This window comes from Erpetoichthys calabaricus, chromosome 7 (assembly GCF_900747795.2).
Source record: "Erpetoichthys calabaricus chromosome 7, fErpCal1.3, whole genome shotgun sequence".
In the NCBI taxonomy this organism is placed as follows: Eukaryota; Metazoa; Chordata; class Cladistia; order Polypteriformes; family Polypteridae; genus Erpetoichthys; species Erpetoichthys calabaricus.
In genome coordinates, this window is record NC_041400.2 from 122,775,709 (window position 1) to 122,799,613 (window position 23,905).

At 38.2% G+C, this 23,905-nt stretch overlaps 1 protein-coding gene across 1 annotated transcript in view; it reads right to left on the reverse strand.

Annotated features, from left to right (window-relative positions):
* pdzph1 (PDZ and pleckstrin homology domains 1) overlaps window positions 1-23,905 on the reverse strand; it is a 69,313-nt gene that overhangs the window by 29,398 nt on the left and 16,010 nt on the right. Inside the window, exons 3-8 of the mRNA XM_051929471.1 lie at window positions 18,359-19,885; window positions 17,342-18,319; window positions 14,086-14,268; window positions 8,071-8,235; window positions 2,527-2,628; window positions 1,802-1,912 (exon numbers count right to left, since the gene is read on the reverse strand). Of these exons, the coding sequence (XP_051785431.1) occupies window positions 1,802-1,912; window positions 2,527-2,628; window positions 8,071-8,235; window positions 14,086-14,268; window positions 17,342-18,319; window positions 18,359-19,885 (3,066 nt within the window). The remainder of the gene's footprint in view (window positions 1-1,801; window positions 1,913-2,526; window positions 2,629-8,070; window positions 8,236-14,085; window positions 14,269-17,341; window positions 18,320-18,358; window positions 19,886-23,905) is intronic.

Consider the following 23,905-nt stretch of genomic DNA (forward strand, 5'->3'; position numbering starts at 1 on the left):
GGTGTGAGATACAAAAAACACAAATCAGTGCAAATAGTTTGGGTATTCCCGTGTGGTCACGTAGGCACAATACATAGAAAAAAAGGCAGCGTGCTCCGTGGTTACTCTCTGAGGTGGGCATTAGCATATCATAATCTCTTGGACTAATAGCGTGAGTTTTCCGTATTCGACTTATATGATCAACATTATAAAATACTGAACATTATATGGTAAAATCAAGCCTCGACTTATCCGTGGGAGAACTAAAAAGTGTGTATATACGGTATGTAGAGCACTGGTCTCCAACTCCAGTCTTGGAGCTCTACTGTGGCTGCAGGTTTTCATTCTAACACTTTTTTTAATTAGTGCTCAGTTTTTGGTGCTAACTAACCTCTTTTCCCTTCATTTTTTTTCAGATTCAGACCTTCATTTTTTCCTCTTAAATGACATCAAAAAGAAATGAGATTTGAAGTGAGCACATGACCAGCAAGTCGGCACCTCAAATTCCAACCAATTTCACTCCAACTTGTTTCTTAATTAAAAGCCAATTCTTGTTGTTAATTAAACCTGTTACTTAATCCCATGGCTTGTTGTTGCTCTCATTCTGCTGAAGCAGACATTTCCAAAACAGTTGATTTTCTTTTTTCTATGAGCACCGTCAAAAAGTTTTCTGAACCTGAGCAGATCAGTATTACTGAGACCATCATCTTTCTTTATTTTTCAGATATTGTATGATGGGCACAGGTTGCTGATGTGTTAGCTCGGTTTGTATCTCATTATTGTTTGACTGCTAATTAAAGAAAAAACTAAATAACTATTGGGTCTGAGTTTTAAAAAGTTGGTTACTTAAAATTACGTCAAAAGAGTTTGCTAATTAAGAAAACTGTTAAAGTAAAAACAGTAGCCACAGTAGCGCTCCAGGACCAGAGTTGGAGACCCCTGATATAAAGCTTATTCGTTACTTTGAAGTTATTGCTTCGATGAGTCATTCTTTTCAAATATTGACCAGTTTCTGATTAGGTACTTCATATGCCTCAATGAATGTTGGATTAATGAAAGGCATGTGTCAACTCTTCTGTTACTGTATTATGTGCATACAGTAACTGGCAAATGAGTTACATAGAGACAATTATGCCTCAGATACGATTCTACTAACGTGTACCTCTCATCTTCATTACATTCTATATACTTTCTATAGATTTTAGGGCCTTTTTATATGCTCAAAGTGAATAATGTTTAGAATAACGACAACAGCGCTCATTTCAACTTAATGTAGCTTAACAATTACAATTTTGTACTAAGTTTACATGATGATGTACTTTTTTGCTGTGTTTTGTCATTTTAAACCAAGAGGAATGTGTGTAGCTGTACTTTGTTAAATGAGACAGGGTGAAACATTAATTACTTGTGTGTCACTGTTAATGGGGAATGAGATGGCAAAAGTGAAAGCACAATGCCAAAGAAGCACAATGCCAAAACAAGACTAGGTGTGGATTAGTTAAACTTGGCACTGATCGTGACCCACTCTTCACTGAGACTGCACTTAGACCTTAGGATCATTTCCTCTTCATGCCATACTATGTAATGTGGTCTTCATATGATTCTAGGATAGGTACACTGCAAATGACCCTACACATTCTCCCTAAATCCTGTCAGCAAAGGCATCTTGAGCAGGAAAAATTAAACAAGTAAGAGGATAAAAGTGCTGTGACTTCATTATTCAAAAGGCTGTCCTCAGAGATGGAACCTGTATTAAAGAGATTAGATTAAATTCACAAGCCAAAAAAGGTTTTAAAAGCTTGTGCTATTGTTTTTGTTTTACCCTGCCGAGCCAATGCTGCTGCCTCAGAGTGTGGCACACTGGTGACATCTGTTCCATTGACAGCAAATACAGTGTCTCCAACTTGTAGACCAGCCTCATCCGCAGCTCCATCTGAAAACAGCAAAGCCAGTGGTGTGCTTAGTCAAAGTGAAATTATGTACAAGAGAGGAAGAAAAAAGTTATTGGTCAAAATTTCCACAGGTTACATTAGAAAAACAATTTCTGTAAAAGTTTAAAAATATAAAATTAAAAGAAAGGCAGATAAGATAACAATGAAGATTAAATAGAAGGAATAGATATGCTTCTAACACATAATTACATGTCTGATTTTCTGCTGTATCACCCAAAAGAACTTTTACATAACAAATAGCTGTGTACCATCCTAGATTTGCTTTTATTGTATATCAATATTTTACATTACTACAGTGTTTCTTGTGGCCTTTTCAATACAGACTACTAATTAACTGGACCATTAACCAGAGCATCTGCTAACACATAAAACTGACAGAAACTGTTTATTAGGTTATTACTAATGTTTATTGAATCTACTGTGAAGTTTTAATAAACCAAGTCAATAATTATATGATATGTTTTACTGTTTGTTGCAGTCATTACCTGTCTTAAAGATTCAGCAAATTACCTTTATTAAAGCAAAAATTAATGGTAAGAAATGGTGCTTAGGAAGGGAAGGTCTATACATAATCATAATGGGAAATGTCACTTACTTGTGTCTACCTCTGTCACTAATATAGGCTTGGAGAATTGAATTCGGAATCCCCATGGATAGTCTCCAGTGCCTTTAGTAATTCTAACAGTCCTCTCTCGAACTGCAAACAGAAGAATACATCTTGAATCAGTGTTGAAATTACTGCATTTTACATTTTTTAAAATAATATGATAGATCCAACTGCCAGCAATAAATACTTTCTTGGGTGCACCATATTTTTAAGGAAATTACTTGCAAGTACCATCTCAAGTAACATGATCTGTATTTGGAGTCATGAGGCAGAAGTTTAATAAAGCCATTTAATGAATTCAACAAATCTAAGAGAATGCTTTTGGACTATGAAAAGAAAAAGATTTACTTAGACGGAACTCCTGATATCTCAGAAATGATATCAGGTTCCAGTAGAATGAAGGCTATGGTCCTATCAGCTTCTCATTTTGGGGAAATATATGCCAATGTTTGTGGTACCTCACAATGATTACAGTAACAGAAATGGTAAAAGTTAAATGGCTTGATTAAATTACGTGTTCTTTTGCTTCCTTAAAACTATTTTTTATTGTATTTATTCTTTTTATCTATTTACATTTCCAGTGTCATTTTCTGTCTTAGCGTGGTTGCTGAGCATCTATCAGTTGATGACATATCATATGCTATCTTAGTTAAGGACAAGATAGAAATAGCCTCCTATAATTTATGTAAAAATAATAGATGACTCTAAAAGAATGAAAGTTAATTATTTTGTTTAATTCTGTGCTTTCTTGAATATGATTTTCAGTTTTGCCTATGATAACGTTTTCCTAATTGACTGTTTCTCTGTTTACGATTAAGACTTCAGTGTTTGAATTCTTAGCTTTTCCACACATGACAAAAAAATAAAGCAAGCAGTGTAATATAAAGAAGTTCTTGTTGGTTGTAATACATATCTTAGCTCACCTAGCATGAACAGGAAATTGATTCTAGCATACATTTTTGAGCTAGATGTAGAAATGTACAGAAGTATTCACCCAGTTATTAACACTGTAACGGTGGACAGTTCTAGCCAATGCTGACCCAAAATATTGTTGCTCATTTTATTGCTCTTTAAGTTAGCTTGCTATCTTTAGAAAAACCACTTGCTAATACCACATTAAGATGGTGACTGCGTGTCTGTAGCAGGGTTGCCCTTTCTATAGGCTCACTCATAGCTAGCATTGAAGATTCTTGTTTAAGCAATCCTCTTGCTGACTCAGCGCTGTTTCTCGTTTCCTGCATTAACCTTCTGTTGCAGCAGTCAGCAGAATTAACAATTAAAATGAATAATGACTCAACAAAACAGATGAAAAACTGAAAGAAAGACTTCACGTTTTAGTAAAATGTTTTGGATAAATGCAGTGCCATTTAGATAGATAGAGATAGATAGATAGATCGATTGATCTGAGGTCTTTCAGCCAATGAATCATTCAGCAGAAGTGTGTAAAGAAAAACTACTGGGTCTCCTTTATACCAACAGCAGTACACCCGTCCAATGTCTCGATTTACAGATAAGCTGTAGAACTAGCCTATGGCCTATGGATGAATTACGCTAAGACTCCAGAGATGAGAAAAATATTACCATTGTAAGTTATTAAAAACAACCAACAAGCAAAACAGTTTTGCCAAATTTCAGATAACAATCCTTTTTCTCTTGGATATTATTACGGTTTAAAAATGGTGGAAGAATAAAATAAAAAAAGAAAACTTACAAGGAAAAGACATATATAAAAGAAATGCAAAAAGAGATAATAACCTTTAGTGTGTGATCCCCTAACAGATGAACACAATATTTAGCTTTTTGATTTATCAAATTGTTCTACATGTGGATTTCTACAAAATATTTTCAAAATTTGGGTGGATGAACTGCCACTGCCTATTGGGTGTATCAACTAATAGTTTATATAAATCCATGATGCTTTATATACTTATCCATATTTTTCTGAAACCACTTTTCATGTAGACCCCAATGTTTGCTACAAATACAAGTGAAAGACTGAAATAAACGTGAACAGGATGCTCAGATCATTATTCAGGATATTTACACACATTTACTAACTCACTGATATTGGATTGATTTAGTAATCTGAACTTGTCATAAATGTTCTTCATGTTTGTGCACACAGCTTCAATTAGCTGTATATTAGAAACCTTTAGTGGGCGGCACGGTGGCGCAGTGGTTGCGCTGCTGCCTCGCAGTTAGGAGACCCGGGTTCGCTTCCCGGGTCCACCCTGCGTGGAGTTTGCATGTTCTCCCCGTGTCTGCGTGGGTTTCCTCCGGGCGCTCCGGTTTCCTCCCACAGTCCAAAGACATGCGGGTTAGGTGGATTGGCAATCCTAAATTGGCCCTAGTGTGTGCTTGGTGTGTGAGTGTGTTTGTGTGTGTCCTGCGGTGGGTTGGCACCCTGCCCGGGATTGGTTCCCTGCCTTGTGCCCTGTGTTGGCTGGGATTGGCTCCAGCAGACCGAAACCTTTAATTTCTATAAATCCTCTCTACCATAATGCATTGTTTCTTAAGTGGTGACCCACAAAGGAAGGATGGTAATAATAATAATAATAATTCATTACATTTATATAGCGCTTTTCTCAGTACTCAAAGCGCTATCCACACAGGGAGGAACCGGGATGCGAACCCACAATCTTCCACAGTCTCCTTACTGCAAAGCAGCAGCACTACCACTGCACCACCTGTGAAAACCCATAGATCTCCAGCATGGATGAGAAGAATGGCAGACCACAACACATTCGAACAGTTTTCTGCAAAGCAGCTTGTAAACTTTTACCAATAACTCTGATTTGTCTGTGTGATCTACCCTTAGCACCCTAGTTATTTTAAAATTTTATTTTTAAAAATATCTCTCTGTCCTCCATAAACCCAAACCATCAATATATTCAATGAAAATTTGTACATTGTTTATATCTTACTCCTTGCAAACATCACGCAATTATGCTGGCCAAGTTCCTCTACTGTCACTTTCATACACAGTTAGCCCTAGCCCTTGGGACTTTTACACATACATTATGGTCTAAGAGCGCCCTCCAGAGCGTGCCTTCTGGTCTGCAGTTTTCAGTTTTCTATCCCTTGTCATACTGATTAACTTTCCCCTTTTGTCATGAACCTTCCCCTTCCAGGACTTTCTCTTTCTTATTTCCTGCAGGGGCTATTCTGCTTAGCGTTAGCAGTGGTAAAAGCTTTGATAGCCTCCTGCTGGAAATCTCTGGGTTGCCTTTCATTTAGTATTAGGAAATCCTATTCTTGTAATTTAACCTTTCTTGAGCACTCCACAGCATGGATTAACAGGTCATCAGGCTCAAAAATTGGAAAGGGGCTCTGTTTGGTGCTGCTTGTTCGGAGCTGGCTAGCTGGCTAACAGTGGAAAGATAACCCTGTTCAGAGGGTATGAGTAAAGCAGATAAAAAGAGGATTAATGGGGAGGTAAGTAGAAATGCGGATTAAAAGGTGAAAGTGGGCTAACTTTCTTCTAAGGCTGAAAGGTTATTCTTCAATTTTTTGGAATGGAGAAGGTTTATAATTTTTTACATTATTATGTATGGTGTATTTTTCATAACTCTCTTGCCTGATCTTCCTTATAATTACTGTCATTTAGTAAAATGAATGCTTTCAGAAAGAACAATTATCCCCTTTGACAGACTTCCTGTACGACTTGGGATGTACAAAAACCCAGTAACATGCTGGTTAGGAAATTGCTGTACTATCATTGGTTTTATAATTACACAAGACAATATAATTACAATAACTCATGGCCTTGAGACTGCTCATTGTGAGGTCAAGCCGCAAACATGAGAACATTACTGTGCACACCAATACTCAAGTTACGTCATTATCTTGCACAAATGATTTTGTTTTCTTTTTTATTTTCTTTTACTACAAGATTCCCTCAAGTAATGTGACTAGTTTTTGAGAACACAGAGAGAATATGCCATATACGTTTATTCTGATGTATATATAGAAATATATTCCTACTTAATCTGTACATCTTGTCAGTCATTTAAATATTGTTAAGAGTTGAGTAAAGACACAGTTACTAATGAATTACCAAAAGAATACATATGTTGTTACCTGAAGTTTTGTTTTTGATCATTTTTCACAAATGTTTCATTCATCTATTTTGGAATCCATCTATCCACCATCAAAGCTGCTTAATCTGCTTCACCACCACATGCCCATCTAAGCAGTACTCGGCACTCTTGTGATTTAAAATTTTCTAGACTAAAAATAAATTTCTGTTTTAAGCTTTAGTGCTCTATTCTGAAGCATTATGACTTTTTCTTTTGTTTTGTTTGTTTTGACAGAGATGTCATATTGGTGCCATCTTGGAAGATCTCTTGCCTTCAGGTATCACCATTTGCATGTTCCTTTCTTTAACCACGCAGAAATTTGTCAAGAGTGTCATCCCAACATCAGGTACTGTTTTCACCATGGGATTTCTAATTAATTGCGCAAAACATGTATCATTATATACATCATAAACAATATCTATCTTTTTTCCTAAATTTCTGTCACTTTCCTTCTAGCATCAAAGATAACTAAAAGGCACTAGAAAGAAGGCTTTAGTGTAAGAACCTTTGCCTGGCTGTCTAAACTCTGATTTTATCTCACATTCTGGTTTAGTTGCTAAAAATTGAACGTTTCTAGCAAGAAGAACTTACGTTTTTCATATCTTGTTTCTGATTTGTTTGTTTAAGCTCATTTCTTTACTTCTTCGTTGACTGTAACTATCCTTTACTTTCAATTTCCTGACCATATTTTGTTATTGCTCTGCAGTGTGTGAACGCTCATACATACATACACTGAATTCATATTAGGCCAATTTAGAGAAACCCATTAGCCTAAAATGCACATCTATTGGATATGAGAGGTAAAACTGGAGTACCTAGAGAAAAACCCATGCCTACACAGGGAGAACATGCTAATTCAACCTAGGCAGCACCTGGGCTAGCACTCAAAGCCAGACACTGTGAGCCAGCAGTGCAGACTACTGTACCATCATCAAAACCTGTCGACTCCCCTGTGCTTTTAATTGATGTAAACGTGGCTCCATGCACTGGTTTTATTAGCTGCTGTTCTACATGGCTAGTAAAGGTTATTAAAAACAGTCTTCACAATGGCAATACCTTATATTTTACCACTGATATTTAACATTTGATGAAAACATATACAATTCTATTTTAACCAAAATCTTATATGGAAATGGCTTCACAGATTTTGCTCTGCAAAAATCAAACAGTGCCTTTTTATAGTGAAGAGCATCCCAAGACATGTTGTAAATATAAAGATATGACACAATCAAATACCTATATTTTTTGCAATCGGCACACAGATATGCTAAGTAACTTGCTCACTATTACAAAATCAGGCAGATTCAAACTGGTTAGTTTGTGGTTAAAGGTCCATTACCTTAGCCTCTATGCCTCTTTGCATCCAAAACAGTTGCTTAATTGAATTTTGTCACAAGGTCAGACTATAACTTCATTTAGTTTTATAAAATTAATATAGAATATCTCACAGTACTTGTTACAGGTCGTGGCCTCTTGCTGAGACACCGGGGGCTGTCATTTGCACTGATATCATCGCCTCTGTAGATCCAGGCGGTGGAATGGAATGTTTCTGAATAAAATCCTTTTTCTTCATTGTCTCTCAAACCAAGGTCTATGGAGCGAGTGTCTTCTGAATTTACTGCCAAAAAAACTCAGTGTTAATGTTGTGGCAAACTTTACCAAGACATTTAGCTTGTTACCAACTGATATACAAAAATACACCATATTTATTTTGACCATTTGCCATTTTTGAAAAACATCTGATAAGTATTTTTCTTAAATGCTTTTTTCTTTTTTTTTAATCTCCATTTCATTTCATACCGTGCATCTCTTACTTCTGGAAAACAAAAAACAAAAAAGACAAAAAAAGTCCAAACTATCTATCTATCTATCTATCTATCTATCTATCTATCTATCTATCTATCTATCTATCTATCTATCTATCTATCTATCTATCTATCTATCTATCTATCTATCTATCTATCTATCTATCAAGTTTACTTGACGGGTGTTTATGTATTCTTTTCCTTTATTGTTTTCTAAAGTATCCATTGCTTCAGTTAAACTGGGGGAAGGTGTCTGTTTTTCTTCTTTCTTTGCTACTGTGTTGTTATTTTCTTTGCCCTCTTCTTTATTACTTTCGTATTTGCAATATCAGACCATATCTGACAAATTATGCACCACAACATCTGGTTCAGGCTTTGGTCTTGTCACGTCTGGACTACTTCAACTCACTGCTGGCAGGAGTCACCAAGCTGCCACAGATGATTCAAAATCCAGCTGCACATCTGGTGTTCAACCAACCAAGGCAGTCATGTGTCAGTTCTCTTTTCAGATCACTACATTGGCTTCCTGTAGAAGCACATATTAAGTTTAAATCCTTGGTGCTTGCCTATAGAGTAGTCAATGGGTCAACACCTAGATATATGGAGATACTTGTGAGGTCCTATGCTCCTTCTTGACCATTGTGACGTACAGTCGGGGCCCATTCCTGGCTAGGACACCTTCATAATGGAAGGACCAGGGCAGCAGACATGCTCAGGGCACTACCTCCCCCGGAGTGCTAGATGGCAGTCCCCCTGGACTGTAGCAGTGCATCAAATTCCCTCAGGGCTCCATGGGATTTGGAGTTCGGCACAGCCCTGTTGGGTTCCATGGGAGGCGCCAGGGGGTGATGCAGGGACTGCAGAGCACTACTACATCGGGCTTCCATTGGGCTTCTGGATCATGCTGATGGGCCACCTGAAGTGCTCCCGGGTGCAGCACAAAAAGGACCACCTCACGGCCAGAGTCGGGAGAAGGAGGACAAAGCTTGCTGGTGGAGGAGTGGATGCCGGAAGAAGACAAAGAGGGGAAGAGTAGAAGAGAAGTGCTGTGTGCTACTTTGTTTGTGCTTGGTGCTTTATTGTACTGTGCTTTGGTGGGAAACGGTTTGATAAATGGTGTGTGTTGTGCTGGACTTGTGTCCATGTCTGTCTGTGTTGGGTTTAAGGAGCAGGAGTCCCCCCGGTGTCCACGTCACTTAGATATGCTAATCAACAGTGTCTTGTGATGTGTGGCTTCAAATCTCAATCCAGACTCTTTAAATGTGTAGCCTCTGGCTGGTGGAATGAGCTCCCCACCTCTATTCAAAACTCTGGCTCCCTCACTATGTTTAAGACACGTTTGAAGACTCTCTTGTTTGGTGAATTTCTGTCAGATATTAGCTGTTATGCTTTTGTAACCTGGGAATTGTAACTAGTTTGTATTTTGTTCTGAGCTCTTAACTTGTGATGGTCAATTATGTAGTTTCAATACAGTCCCCAGACTGATATTTACTCGATAATGTTAACCTCGTTTGTAAACGCATGCTAAGCAAATAATTGTAAATGTAAATTTGTTTTATGACATTTCAGAATTTCCTCTAAAAGTAAAAGAACTAAAACAGGATGCGACTGACCCAGTTTGTGATGAGTCAGCAGTTGGATGATTTGTAAACTACACAGTGCTGTCCTCAAGTGGTTACTTCTGAAAATGTCCCATTTTAATTCACCACACAAAAATGTAAATACTTTTGTGAATGCAGGTAAATATTATATATGGTAATTTTAAGTCAAGGTTCAACTGTGTAAAAAATCAACTCGTACTGCAAATTGAAACTAAATATTAAATTCACTTCTGTCTTTTCATTGACTTTTGGCAAGCATTATTAATGATTGAGAGTGTTTGTATCTGTTCTTTTTTTTTTAGCAATTTTGGCCTTATTTTCTCTATTTCCTTCCTATTTATTCACATACTACAGCAAAACTGTACAGAAACTTTCACAGCATGACCAAATACAAACCAATTATTATTAATTTTCATAGTCTTCCAAAATTATAATTTTACGTGAATAAAGAATAACAGATTAACACATTATTAAATCCATCCATCCATTTTCCAACCCGCTGAATCCGAACACAGGGTCACGGGGGTCTGCTGGAGCCAATCCATTATTAAATACAATGCATTAAGTAAAACGTCTGAATTTAGAAAATATCTGATCACGTTGGTGTTCCTACAATATATCACAACTTCACTTATTTAGCACAAATGTAACATTTTATATTTTTAAACAACAGGGCCTTTTCACATTTGAAAAGTTTTGAAATTTGCTTGAAAGTAGATTTGCCTGTTTCTGCAGAAAACAATAATCTACTGGTACAGACTCGCATTCACCTTGAATGAACATTTATGTTTTTTACCTATTTTTTGTATATGTATGTGTATATATATATATATATATATATATATATATATATATATATATATATATATATATATATATATATATATATATATATATATATATGAGATACAGTATCTGCCAAACAATACAAAGAGTACATTATTGGGGCTCGTCTGGTGTATGCACTTTTGCATCCCCTTGTTACCTGGTAGGTAACCACCTAATAATCACATTGCGATTCAGACTTAAAAAAGGATGTACAGTGATCCCTCGCTATATCACGCTTTGACTTTCGCGGCTTCACTCTATCGCGGTTTTTTCTCATACACGCTATGTCACTACACATGCGCTTTCTGAGAGATTTTATCTAAGCCCCACGATGGCTCCTAAACGTGCTGCTTTTTCTAAGAATTCTGACAATGAAACTAAGCTCCGGAAGAAGATGCTTACCATCCAGGAGAAGGTGAAACTCTTGGATATGATCAAAGATGGCAAGTGGATAAGGTAGCTAGGCTAGCCCAGATGCTGAGAGGAGAAGGTTTTGCGGATATGACCCGCGATGACATGGATGAGCTGCTGGAGACACATTTGGATCCCTTAACTGATGATGATCTGGTGGAGATGACTAAGTCTGTGAGTGAGGAGGAGGAAGAGCAGCCAGAGGTTCCTGGAGGTCAGGAGGAGGAAGCTGGCCTTACACTTGAGCGTCTCTCGCAAGTCGTGAGAACTATTAAGGTAGTACAGGACATGATTGGCGAATGGGACCCACAAATGATGCGTGCATTGCAGTTCCAGAATGCACTTGATGGAGCGATAGAACCCTATAAAAGCCTCCTCACGCATATGAAAAGACAGCGCCAGCAACTGCCTATCACGATTTTCTTCAGTCGCGCACCCAGACACCCACTGCCTACTCCTAGTACTCTTTCAGCGGAAGAAGACAACGACGCACCTGTTGAAGATACTGCACCACCTGAAGACTCTCCTACTGAGGTCGTGCCTTCATAGGTTAGTGGTTGTGTGTAAGAACTGTGTGTGTGTAATTAAATGTACAGTACAGTAATAATAATATGATATTTGTAACGTCTAATATGTCTTATTTTCTCTTATTTTGTCTAATATATTGGGTAATACAAGTGTAATGGTGACTAAAGGGTGTTATTTCATGTCTAGAGGGCTCTAATAATGTTGAAAAACGTATTTAGAAGGTCGTAAACAGGTTTTCTACACTCTAACTGCGAAAATATTCGATTTATAAATGAGGAATCTTACTTCGCGGAAATTCATTTATCGCGGTAGAGTCTGGAACGGATTAAAAGCGATAAACGAGGGTTCACTGTAATACTCTTCACCCTGCCAAAAAAACGAAACAACCGCTATGGCGCAGCATCAGAGGAATCACCAAGGTTCAATCCCTGTAAGGGGCTGCAAAAGTGCGTACACCTGACGAGCCCAATAAGGGTGAAACATGTGTTGTGTACTCTTTGTATTGTTTGGCAGATACTGTATCATGTATCTATAAGCTGCTTCTTGCAACTGAGAGGACGTGGTGGATGCAAAGTTGACTGACTCACTTACTCACTCATCAACAAAAATGCTATTTCCTGTTAAGTTAAAATGCTGAAATTTGGCCAGATTGTACATCTCAGACAGTATGTATCTGCTAAGCAAGGCCATTTTGAGATACCAATATTTAGAAGTAAAATATTCTATCATGGAAAAGCTAAAAAACAGTGAAATCTCAAAATGAATTGACAAATTTGGTTGAAATTTGATGGCATTATAGAAAAAATGTCAATGCATTTTTTTTTGTTGATGTTTATTAATGTTATTCTAATATACATACTCTATGCACTTAGAGGTGGCTTTATGCAAAAAGAGGATGCAGCAAAACGGATTGACAGCACCACTAACCAATAGGGTGGATGAATGACCTAAGAAGAGGCAGTTCCCTGGAAAGGAAAGATGTGATCACATTTGCTGTGTACAGTGAGGTGTGAAATGGAAAGAGAATATTTGGCAAAGCTCATGAAAGATGTGAAGCTTAATGGTTAGCAAGTGTACTATAAATCTTGAATGCCCATGCCAGTTACTGTGGCTGTGAGCGAAGGTGTTGCTTTGCTAGATACAAAAAGAGAGGAAAAAATAGTAATGGCAAAATTGGTATCCTCAGATCCAAGTCAAGGGGCACAGATGGTTTAAGTTTAAATCTGAAGGGTTCCTCACAAGCTACTCCATTATGATATACATTTGCATCTATGGACTTTGAAAGGGGAACCCTACCACACATTACGAAACTGTTTACACTGTCTTGCTTATGTGTGCTAACTGTCAGTGGGGCTGCCCCCCCCTTCACTGAAATTCTTTACATATACATTTGCATGATCGCTTCTGCAGACTTTTAAGACTTCAGATGATTTAAGAAACTTCCAAAACAAAGTACCAGCAGTTATTTTCTTTAGCTTTAAGCACTAGAGAAAACAACCCCAAAAGTAAAACCTTCAGTTCATTGCATAGACTACCTAATGTGCAGCCTGTAAACATCATGGTTTTTGTAATAATTTAAAGTAAAACACAAATCAATGTGAGCACTTTTATTGTCTGCAAAATAAATAAATAAATCCCTAAATATACAACTGATAAAAAACACAAAAGGAAATTCTTGAGTGAACAACATAAACAAGTAAAAATCGTAAATATCTAATAATAATAATATAATCAAATGTTACATTATTCCTACTAATTATCCATTTATGTTCAAAAGAATAGTTTCTTGCATAAATTGTGTTTTACACTGACCATAGACAAAAGCCAAGTTACAAGGAAAAGGCAGGAATTGATCTAAAGCAGGAACGTTATCCTCATGTGTAATTGGATATAGTATGTTGTAGTATGAGTAGCAGGATTTGATCCCATTACCTCGGGTTTTGAATTCCTAGGTCCAAACCCTTAACTACAACACCACACTGCCTGCCAGAAATATTAGCCTTTGGTAAAAAAAAAAAGTATTGCATATAGAAAAGTACTTAGTGACAGTACTTATGATACACCCAACTAACAGATGGCACTGTAGCCCAGGCACATTGTTTTATGAATTTTTCCTGGTGAAGGAGGATAACATGGCTAGTCTATTACTACAAACCACTACTGCTTTCTATGGCTCTATTTCATTTGATTTACTTTTTCTTTCAGTTTGCCCCACAAACTTTGAACCCTGTTTGCTACAAGTACAACTGTGACTGTATTCTCTATAAAGCAGCTGGGTTGCTATGCCTTACTTACCTGACTCCCTTTCCTCCGTTATGGTGCTTGTTATAGAACTCTCTCCAGTGGAACTCCAATGTTTACTCTCCTTAAAAAGTCTACGCCTCTTAGCCCACCGATCAGAGTCCTCCTTTTTGGCAGAATCTTTAAGTAGGCCATCTTTTTGTGCTGTATCAGTCATTAGCTTTGAATCCTGCAGGGCTGATTTTGAAAATCTTATAGTTATTTATGTCAGTTACAAAATTCTCTTTTATTACATTTCTCAGCCACAATGCTCAAGAATGTTCTAGTTACAATGTCACCATGCTTTATATATGTATATATACAGTATATATATATATATATATATATATATCAGTTATCTTTTTCAATTACATTATGTTAAAATCTTATTTACAAAGAGAAAAATCATAGGTTTTAACAATTGTGAGGTACAAATTAGCATCCCAGTCAGTGTGGACCCCACTCCCTTACCTGGCAAGGAGGCCTTCATGATGGAAGGTTAGGGAGGGAATGACAATATCTCCTTTCCGTGTCAGAACACAGAGGTGGAAGGACATTACGGTGGGTACAACAGGGCTGGCATCCTAACAGCCACTGAGCAACACCCGAGATGGACTTAGGATCCAGGAAGGACAACATAGTGGGTGACTGTTTGCTGGTGAGCACCATTATGGATACCTGTAGGGTAGCATAGGAGTTGCGGTCCCATGTGCCTGCCCTTTCAGGTTCTTTGGACGCTGCCGGGAAAATTAGTGACAATACAAGGACCACTGTAGTCCTTCTTGACCTGGAAGAACTTCCTGGAAGCAATTCATTAATTACTGGAAGTACTCCCGGGTCTGGAGTTAAAGGGAGACCTACACTCAGCTCAGGGAGTTGGAGTTGGAAGGAAGAAAACAACACTTGCCTGGAGGAGTAAAAGAGGGATTAGAAAATGAAGGAAGAATTTTATTGTTGTGACTGGACCTGGACTGTCTGTGTGTAGTTCTGTCTTGGGTTTTGGGGTTCAATGGCACCCCCTACAGGCCACACAATGCAATGGAAAGTAATGATGGGAACTTTTAATCTATATATATTAAAGTCAATGTGTGTATGTATGTATGTTCCGGCATCACATCCAAACGGCTGGAGCAATTTTCATGAAACTTGGTACACATGTTCCTCATTGGTCGACTAAAAATACTGTAGGGTAAAATCAGCCCTAACCCACCCCCTTCTGGGTAGGGTGCAGGGTGATCTTGTGGTCTTGTATGAATGTTACCATTCAGTTGACACTCGGAATGACCACCAGAAGGCAAATTGGAGGTGACTGCCAGCATTCTTTATGTTTGAGCACCATTGGGTGCCTGTTGCTTTTGAAATTAAACAGAGTTGGCTGGGTTGGCATCCCAACTCTTTTTGGGACTTATTCTGTCTTTGTGACTCGATATATAAACGTCTACACGTGGAAGTGTATGTCTCTGTCCGGCCTGGAATTGAGTGGTAAAGTTGGGGTAAGGGCTCCAGCTCCGAGATTATGCAAGCAAAGCCAGCATATCGGCAAAACGAAACCCCTGAAGAAAGACAGTCGCTTAGCTGCATGCACAAACGATGTGAGTACATCGGCAACACGAATCCTCCTAGGAGAGATATGCCCAGAGTAGTTCTGACAATTTCAATACTTTCTAGCACGGGCTTACACAGTTAGTATATATATATATAATATATATATTGTCACACACGTGCGCATGGGAGGCACCTAAAGGGCTTGAGTAAGGACAGTTCCGAGTCATACCGGGATGTGGCAGAGTGCACTGACTCTTTTTCTCCCTTTCCTGTAGACCATTCACAGGAGATTCCACCTGGCCCTCTTGACGTCACTTCCGGGACCGAGCCTATGGAAGGAGACCTTGCCGGCTCCGGCCCCTGTGATGTCATGTCTGGGCTTGAACCTATGGCTGAAGACCTTCATGAGCCTGACCTCTTTGAGCTCACTTTTATATATATATATATATATATATATATTATATATATATATATATATATATATATATATATATATATTATATATATAAGCCAAATACCACTGATTCACTCATCACAAAATCTCCCGAACCATGAGGACTTGGGAGTTGAAATTCGGAATGTAGGTTACCCTTGGCCCATAGGTGCTCACTAAGGAACGGTTTTAAAAATTTCGTGGTCTAAGCACATTCTGTCTGTATGTCTGTCCACTTTATGTCTGTCCGCTTTTCACGAGAGAATTACTTAACGGATTTAGATCTGGTTGTTTTCTATAATTTGCTTTCCGGTTGATTTTGTGACTTCTCTCATTGCGCTAATTACCATAGTTCGCTTGCAGTACCGATGTATTTATGCAAATCCAACAGAGTGGCTGTGGGCCGAGAGCAGGGGGGCAGGGCCTTCCTCATTCCCTCGCCAACCTCTGTTCGAGTTAGTCTACGTCTCACCATGTGTTGCAGTGCACCTTGCCTCCGCTTAGCCAGCGATGCCTGTTTGTTCAACAGACATTATAATCTACAGATTGTTAAGGAGTAATGTTTGACATTTTTGAGAGAGAGATCAGAGCTACATGTGTTTTACAGGGTAGCTGCTGATTGCCGGAGATATCAAGGGCATGTGTTTTTCACCCCACGCAGGGAACGCTTTCCCATCAGAGCTGAACACAATCAGATACAGTGCCAACGTCTATTGATTTTTAAACTTTGTCCTATTTCATTAAGTCAATGTATGTGTGTGTGTATATGTATGTATGTTTCAGCAACACTTCTGAATGGCTGGAGCGATTTTCATGACACTTGGTACACATGTTTCTCATTCGTCGACTTATAATACTGTAAGGTAAAATCAACCCTAACCCACCGCCTTCTGGGTGGGGTGGGGGGTGATCTTGCAGTCATGTATGTATGGTATTATCCAGTTGACAATCTGAATGACCACCAGAGGGTGACCTGGAGGTGACTGCCAGCATTCTTTATGTTTGAGCACCACCACGTCCCTGTTGGTTTTGAAATTAAATAGAGTTGGCTGGTCCTGAGTGTCAACTAGATGATAACATACATACAAGACCGCAAGACAAACACATTAGTGAGTCTTCATTGTTTGTTAATTTATTTTTATATTTAAAGTTGTGGTTTTTTTTAATTATATTTTTCTCAAACAATTACAAAAAAAAAAAACTAAACTTTTTATTTTTTTTTTATTTCAGCTAGTAGATGTTATATTAGGCAAAAATGTAAAAATTTAAAAATCTGTGCTAAATAAGACTTACATCTTGTGTCATATTCCTGTCCAACCACATTCTGAAGTAGAAAGTCAACTTCATCCTTCCCTTGAAATAGTGGATCCGAGATGGGACAACAGGTTTGATTGTCAGCACACTCAGTTTTTGTTACCCGATTACTTGCTGAATTTCCTATTGAAGGTGCATCATCATTTTCTTTTCCGTCACTTTCCAAAATAATCTTCTCCAGCTCTTCAGTATTTTCACTAATTAGCCCTTCTTCATTGTTTTTATTGCAAGCATTCACAACAATTTTCTGCTGGATTTCTTGAAGATCGTGGTTCTCATTCTTCTCCTCAGTGAAAGTGCAAATGTCATGAGAAGGAGGGGCTGCATGGAAGGATTCTTCTTCTTGACTTGGCTCTTCTGTTTCAACCACATTTAATTTCGATGACAATGGAGGTGCGTCATAAATTCTTGTAAAGCTATCTGCAGTGCACTTTCCCAGAATGTGGCTGTCATTTTGAAATAATATTCTCTGCTCTAAGTCTCCAACAATAACTGTTACCACAGAGCTTCTTCTATTTGGTATGCATGGATCAGGGGTGGTGGTCTCATGGACATGTATGTGAGCATTTTGTTCAGTCTGTTCATATCCCTGTAGCTGTTCAGATAATGAAGAACTGCTACGGACGTTCTCATCGAAATGATTATGGAAAGCTGACGAAGGTGAAATCTGACAATGCCAATCTGTGTTTGTGATGTTCCTTTCCAAGGATATCTCATTGGCATCTTCATCATTTATGATGTGCTCATCAAACCCACTCTCCATAAACTCAGGATATTGCAAACACTCAAGCTGATAGCTTTCTGGACAAGAAGATCCATTAGCTACTGTCACATCTCCATCATTCTGTGAGCTTAATGTTATGTTAAATGATTCATTTACTTTACAGGCTTCATCACATCGTGCATCGCTGGTGCTGTCCACTGATTGTGAAGTGCAGAAGGCATGATTGCTTTCAACTAGTGTAGAGGTACTTGGGAGAATAGAATAAGCTGTACTTTTTGTGTTTGCAAAGGGATCATGCTCAGTGCAATTCTCTAAAGCATTACACATACACTCACACTCCTCCTCATTATAGTCTTCCTTTGGATCATTTAAGGGAATCTTTAAAAAAAAAGAAGGAACAGTGTCAGATGAAAAAGATTCTCTATAAGGTAGGAGTTCCCTGCTAATTTTTGAAGGAATGTCTGCGGAGCTAGGAAACGTTTGTCTTCTTTGAGTTCTTTTCTCTAAATATAAGGCCGGATTAGATATGGTTTCCATCGTTACTATACTGTTATTGCGTAGTCGGGTCCTGCCATTGTGCTTGCTTATAAAATCTTTTGTGAAATTTTTTCTGCTAACTGGAACTTTATGGTCCATAAGAATTGGATCATAAAAATCACATTCTGATGAATATTCAGTGATGCTCATTGCGGTACTATTAATTTCACTTTGCAAAGATGAATACCGTCTAGTTTCAGTAAAGTGCATCCTGCTGTCAGAAAACGCTGGTTCGTACACATTTCCAGTACTCTTGTCATCTTTAATTTGACACATACTTATCTCACGAGTGACATTTTGTACACATTTATCAGCAAAATCATCTGGAGGTGGAATGTCACCCAAATCAATATGCACTGTGCTTTCCCGTAACGCATTGGTCACCTGCATATCAGACTGTGATAATGAGGAGAGACTATCAGACACATCAGTGACAGGGTAATCAACATCGCTGGAGCGTCGCCTTAGTCTTTGGTTACAAACATTGCATGCTTCATCTTTTGTTAAGTCTTCACAGCAGCTTTTGTAACAGTCTTTGTCCTCTTCACACATACCGAACATTTCACAACGTTCTTTGCATTTTCCATGAATGTTATTACCACCTGACTGGAAGAAATGTCTCTTTTGCCCTTTATGTCTCTGGTTTAAGTCGGCAGATTGCCTATTTATGTTTAACAAGTTATGATTTTCTGGGTTTTCATTGTCAGGGAAGGATGGTTGATCCCATTTTTTGTTTAAGGGATAAAAAGTCTCTTTTCTTACCTCTTCCTGGGTTTTGAATGTAAATGTAGCTTGGATAGTTGGGTCACTCACATACTGTAGCCCCTTGATTTCTACTTTCATGCCAGAAACTGAACATTTGACTATAGGTGCATTAACTGAAATTGTCATCTCTACTGGTTCATTATCTGTGTGCTGCTGATAGTGCCTGACTATTATTTTTCCTAGAGCTGACATTTCTTGATCATTTATATTCATGGTTGCGGTGATGTTCATTCCTTTGTCACTTCTGTCGGCAGGCGGTGGGTTTTTATCTCTGTTCCTAGTCCGGCATTCGGATTCAATTGTGTCTTGACTGCTTCTTTTACTTCCATTATGAAAGGGATGCTCATTCTTTCCGATTTCATTAGACTTTAGAGGGTCTTCTCTGTGTGATATGTCTGCAGTGCCTTTTTCAGATGAATTGGTGTCATTTTCATATTCAGAGGTTTTATTAATGGCATCGTTATTGTGGCATTGAAACGCAAACGTGGAGTGGCTCCCTGAAAGAAACAGAAGGATATCAAATGAAGCCTCCAAATCATTTACTAAAACCACCAAAGTAATTCTTTTCAACAGAACAGGCACATTAATTAGAAAATGTGGTTGTGCCTTCCCTCTTAGGCTTTTAACCTAGTCTGAATGTGAAGCTAAAGTTCTGTCATTATACTACTGAATTTTAAAATTGCTAATCTTAACATACAAGCTTTTATCATTTTCTTTTTGATGTACTGTTTCTTGCAGTTTTCTCTCTTTGCTGCAAATCATTGATGTATCAAATGTATTATTCCTGTACATGTTATTCATTGTTAATCCTGCTTTGCAATTTTGATCATCAAGGCCATCATTATTAAAGGTATCACCTGAAATAAAGACCAACATACTGGTTAAAGTGAAGCAAAATTCAGTTACATTTATTCCTGAATAGTACGTTTTTCATTTACAAGCACAATGCCCTATATGCAGTTATATTTAAAATACAAAATACAAGTATAAGTTTAAAAAAGACACTCCATTGTGTTGGAAAACAATTTTTAAAAACATAAAAATTCCTGTAGAAATTCTAATTACCAACACATCCAATATAAAGTTAACCACAGAGTTCATCATTACCTTAGAAAGCATTTTCTGAAAATCTCATACTGACCTTTAAGTATTTTGACACTCTTGATATCCTTCTGCTGTGAAACATTCTGACCTGTCATTGTTTACACATGTCTTAAACAACTATTATCATACACTGATAATTTCTGTATTACCTATACCTATTATTTATTTATTCATTATATTACATATCTATTTACTATATTTATGTATCTAGATTGCAAATACCATACATTGCATCAATGTTCATATTGCTTATTACACGTCAATATTGCTGCTACATCTTTGTCTTGTCTTTGCACAATGTCTTGTCTTGTTTGTGTTTTAATTTTAAATTTTTATTTTAATTCTATTTTTGAGTTATTATTTGCACTTCATATTGTTACACTGTGGACCCTGAGCTTTGTAATTTCGTCTGTCTGTTTACTTGTATATGGTTGAGATGACAATAAAGTTCGCTTTGATATCTTTGATTGATGGGTTTAGTTCCTGTTCCACTCAGTCACCAGTGTTCCCTTAACACTAGAATTACCAGAGCCTACGAAAAAACTCGTAAATCCGTCCCACCTTAAATCGCGTCTTAACACTAGAATTACCAGAGCCTACGAAAAAACTCGTAAATCCGTCCCACCTTAAATCGCGTCTTAAATCCGTTTGCACCTCTCCGCCAGAGTCCTTTGTCATCTAAATGTGCTGATAAAGCTACTAGCAGCCAGCTATTCCATCCCCCCACCGACTTAGAATGAACTTCTCTCCTAGCTCAAGCCTTGCCTTGATTTGATTACCTGGGATTGAAGTGGAGTTTTACAGTGGAAATAATTCTAGCGTTATTTGGAATACACGCATTTCATGTGTGTTCCATTTCTATAGTAGGCTGTGCAAACACATTTTTAAAACAGAAACGTTTTTCATATTCTAATAGTAAATGACAAAATGTAGGCATAAACTATATAACGTATGAAGCCTGAAGTCCATATATCACCGGGCACTTCACTTCACACGTTCTGGGAATGTCCCACTGTTGCTGTTCTTTGGGCCTGAGTTGCTTTTGCACTCTCCTCCATTATATCTGTCTCTATTCCTTGCTCTCCTATTACACTACTCTTTTTAGATTTCTCTACTCTTTCTCTCTCTGTTCATCACTAGTGCATTATTTCAATAGCTATAATGGCAGCTACTGCTCTTATAGCTTCCCAATGGAAGAACCCTGACCTTGTTACTTTGTCTGTCTAAGGGATCTTCTGTTTACAACCTTGTTCTGTTAGAACTGTCAGCCCCATGGATCAATGATGTACCAGGTCAAACTATCAGCAAGTGGAAAGGCACTATTTCCATGATTATGTCATGGATGACAATGACCCCATAATTCAACGTGATTTGTAAATTTTAAATATCTCTTGCTCAGCCGGATTTTTAGGTCTCTAGGACTTCAGTGACCAGCGTGTTATATTAATTTTAATTTTACTCTGTTCTCTTTTGTATTGCTCCAAGGTGGAGTAGTGTGGGCACATGAGGGGTGGGTGGGTGGGTTCAAATTTATATATAAAATATTTTTTACTTTATTATCCTCTTTAAATTTTTGGAGATCACATAAAAAATTGTTAAAAAAAGTCTGCCTAAATCATTATTTATATTACATTCTAAAGAAATCATGAAGGTTTACTTCATACTGGATACACTCCATTGAGTAGGAAAGCAGTATTTCAGTTCGAAGTGTAATAAGCCACATTTCCACATCACATCGCTTGTTTTCCTGACTCAGATTCAGGACTGGATGGTAATGGTTTGTTCCACTACCTAATATGTAATCTTTTTGTAAGATTTTTACATAATCTTCACTCTTTGTGACCAATAACCACCAGCATCTACTGGGTTTCCTCCTCAGTGACGTTTAATCATTTATACCTCTAAACAGAACACTTTAGTGACCACCGATCAGGGCCGTCTTACCAGCATCATAGGTCCCCGGGCAAAGTAGTGTGTTGGGGACCCTGCTTTGATAACAAAACAGAAACGTACATAAGTATCAGAAACATCGTGGACCCCTATGCTGCTGAGGTCCTTGGCCAGTGCCCATACGTCAAGAGGACCCTGCCACTGATGCCAGAACTGTTTTGTTATGCTCAAGGTTTTGATCTGTAATTCTTCTTCTTGTTTATCACAAAAAAAATTCCTCAAACAAAAATCAGAATAAAATAGATGCAAACATGTTAAGGACTTTATATAAAAACTGTTCAAATATACAATAATGCAGTGAATAAAAACAATTTATACAAATATACACACAGCTTTAAAAACACACGTGACACACTATTGAAATGATTGTTTCTTAACAGTTTTATGCAGCATAAAAATGGTAATGGAAGATAATGTCATGATAAAGGAAATATGCTGACTGAAGTCATGGCTGGTTGTGCCAGCATGGTGATGTATGTTGTGCGCCCCAAGGAACTTCTCACAAAGGGGACTTAGCATATACAAAAAAAATGCTTAATAACATGAAAAGTGCAAGTTTTCAGTAATAGTACTGAATGCAGAGCAACCCGTTATCCAGCTCACCCCTACCCCATAAACCTATCCAATCAAACCTAAATAAAAAGCTTTCAAAAGAGAAATGAGTGGTGTGGCAGGCGGCTGGGGTCCATGCCCAGCTGGGACGCCCCTGCACACTATATTCAGGGGGAGAAGCCCTGGACAGTGCAATACCTCCCCCTGGACGCTAGATGGCCGCCACCCTGGGTTGGAGCGGTGCCTCAGTTTCCTGCAGGGCTCCATGGGAATTGGAGTTGGGTGCAGCCTTGTTGGGTCCCACAGGCACCGCCAGGGGGTGCTGTAATTAGGACTCCTGAGCCCGTGTGGGCAGCATATTCGTCACACCTAGAAGTGCAGCCGGAACTCGGCGATCAAGCACCTGGAGTACTTCCGGGTGGACTATAAAAGGAGCCAGCGACCACCACTCAATGGCCAGAGTTGGGTGGAGGAGGACAAGGTTGCCTGGGAGGAGTGGTGGTGCTAGAAAGAGAAGTGCTTTGTGTTACTTGGTGTGCTGTTATTTAGGAGTGTGTATTGCAGTGAAGAAAAATAAATATTTGTTCTATTTTACACGTGCCTCCGTGTCAATCTGTGTTGGGTCTGGCACAATATAGTACCTTTCTTACAGAGGGTAGAACACGGTCGTAGCAGGTGTGTCATGGGTCACATTTTTTGAGATTGTACATTTGATGTGTTACTGCAGTGATTTCCAACCTTTTATCTTAGGCAGAACATTTTTTTTGTAACCAAAAAAATCCCCAGGCACACCAGTATTCTACTAACCACATCAATCTCATACATATGCTCAACTGTCCAGAGGGGCAGGACTACCAGAGAAACCAGCAAAAAAGCAGCTCCAAGATTGGCTTAGTGAGCACTTTGGACAC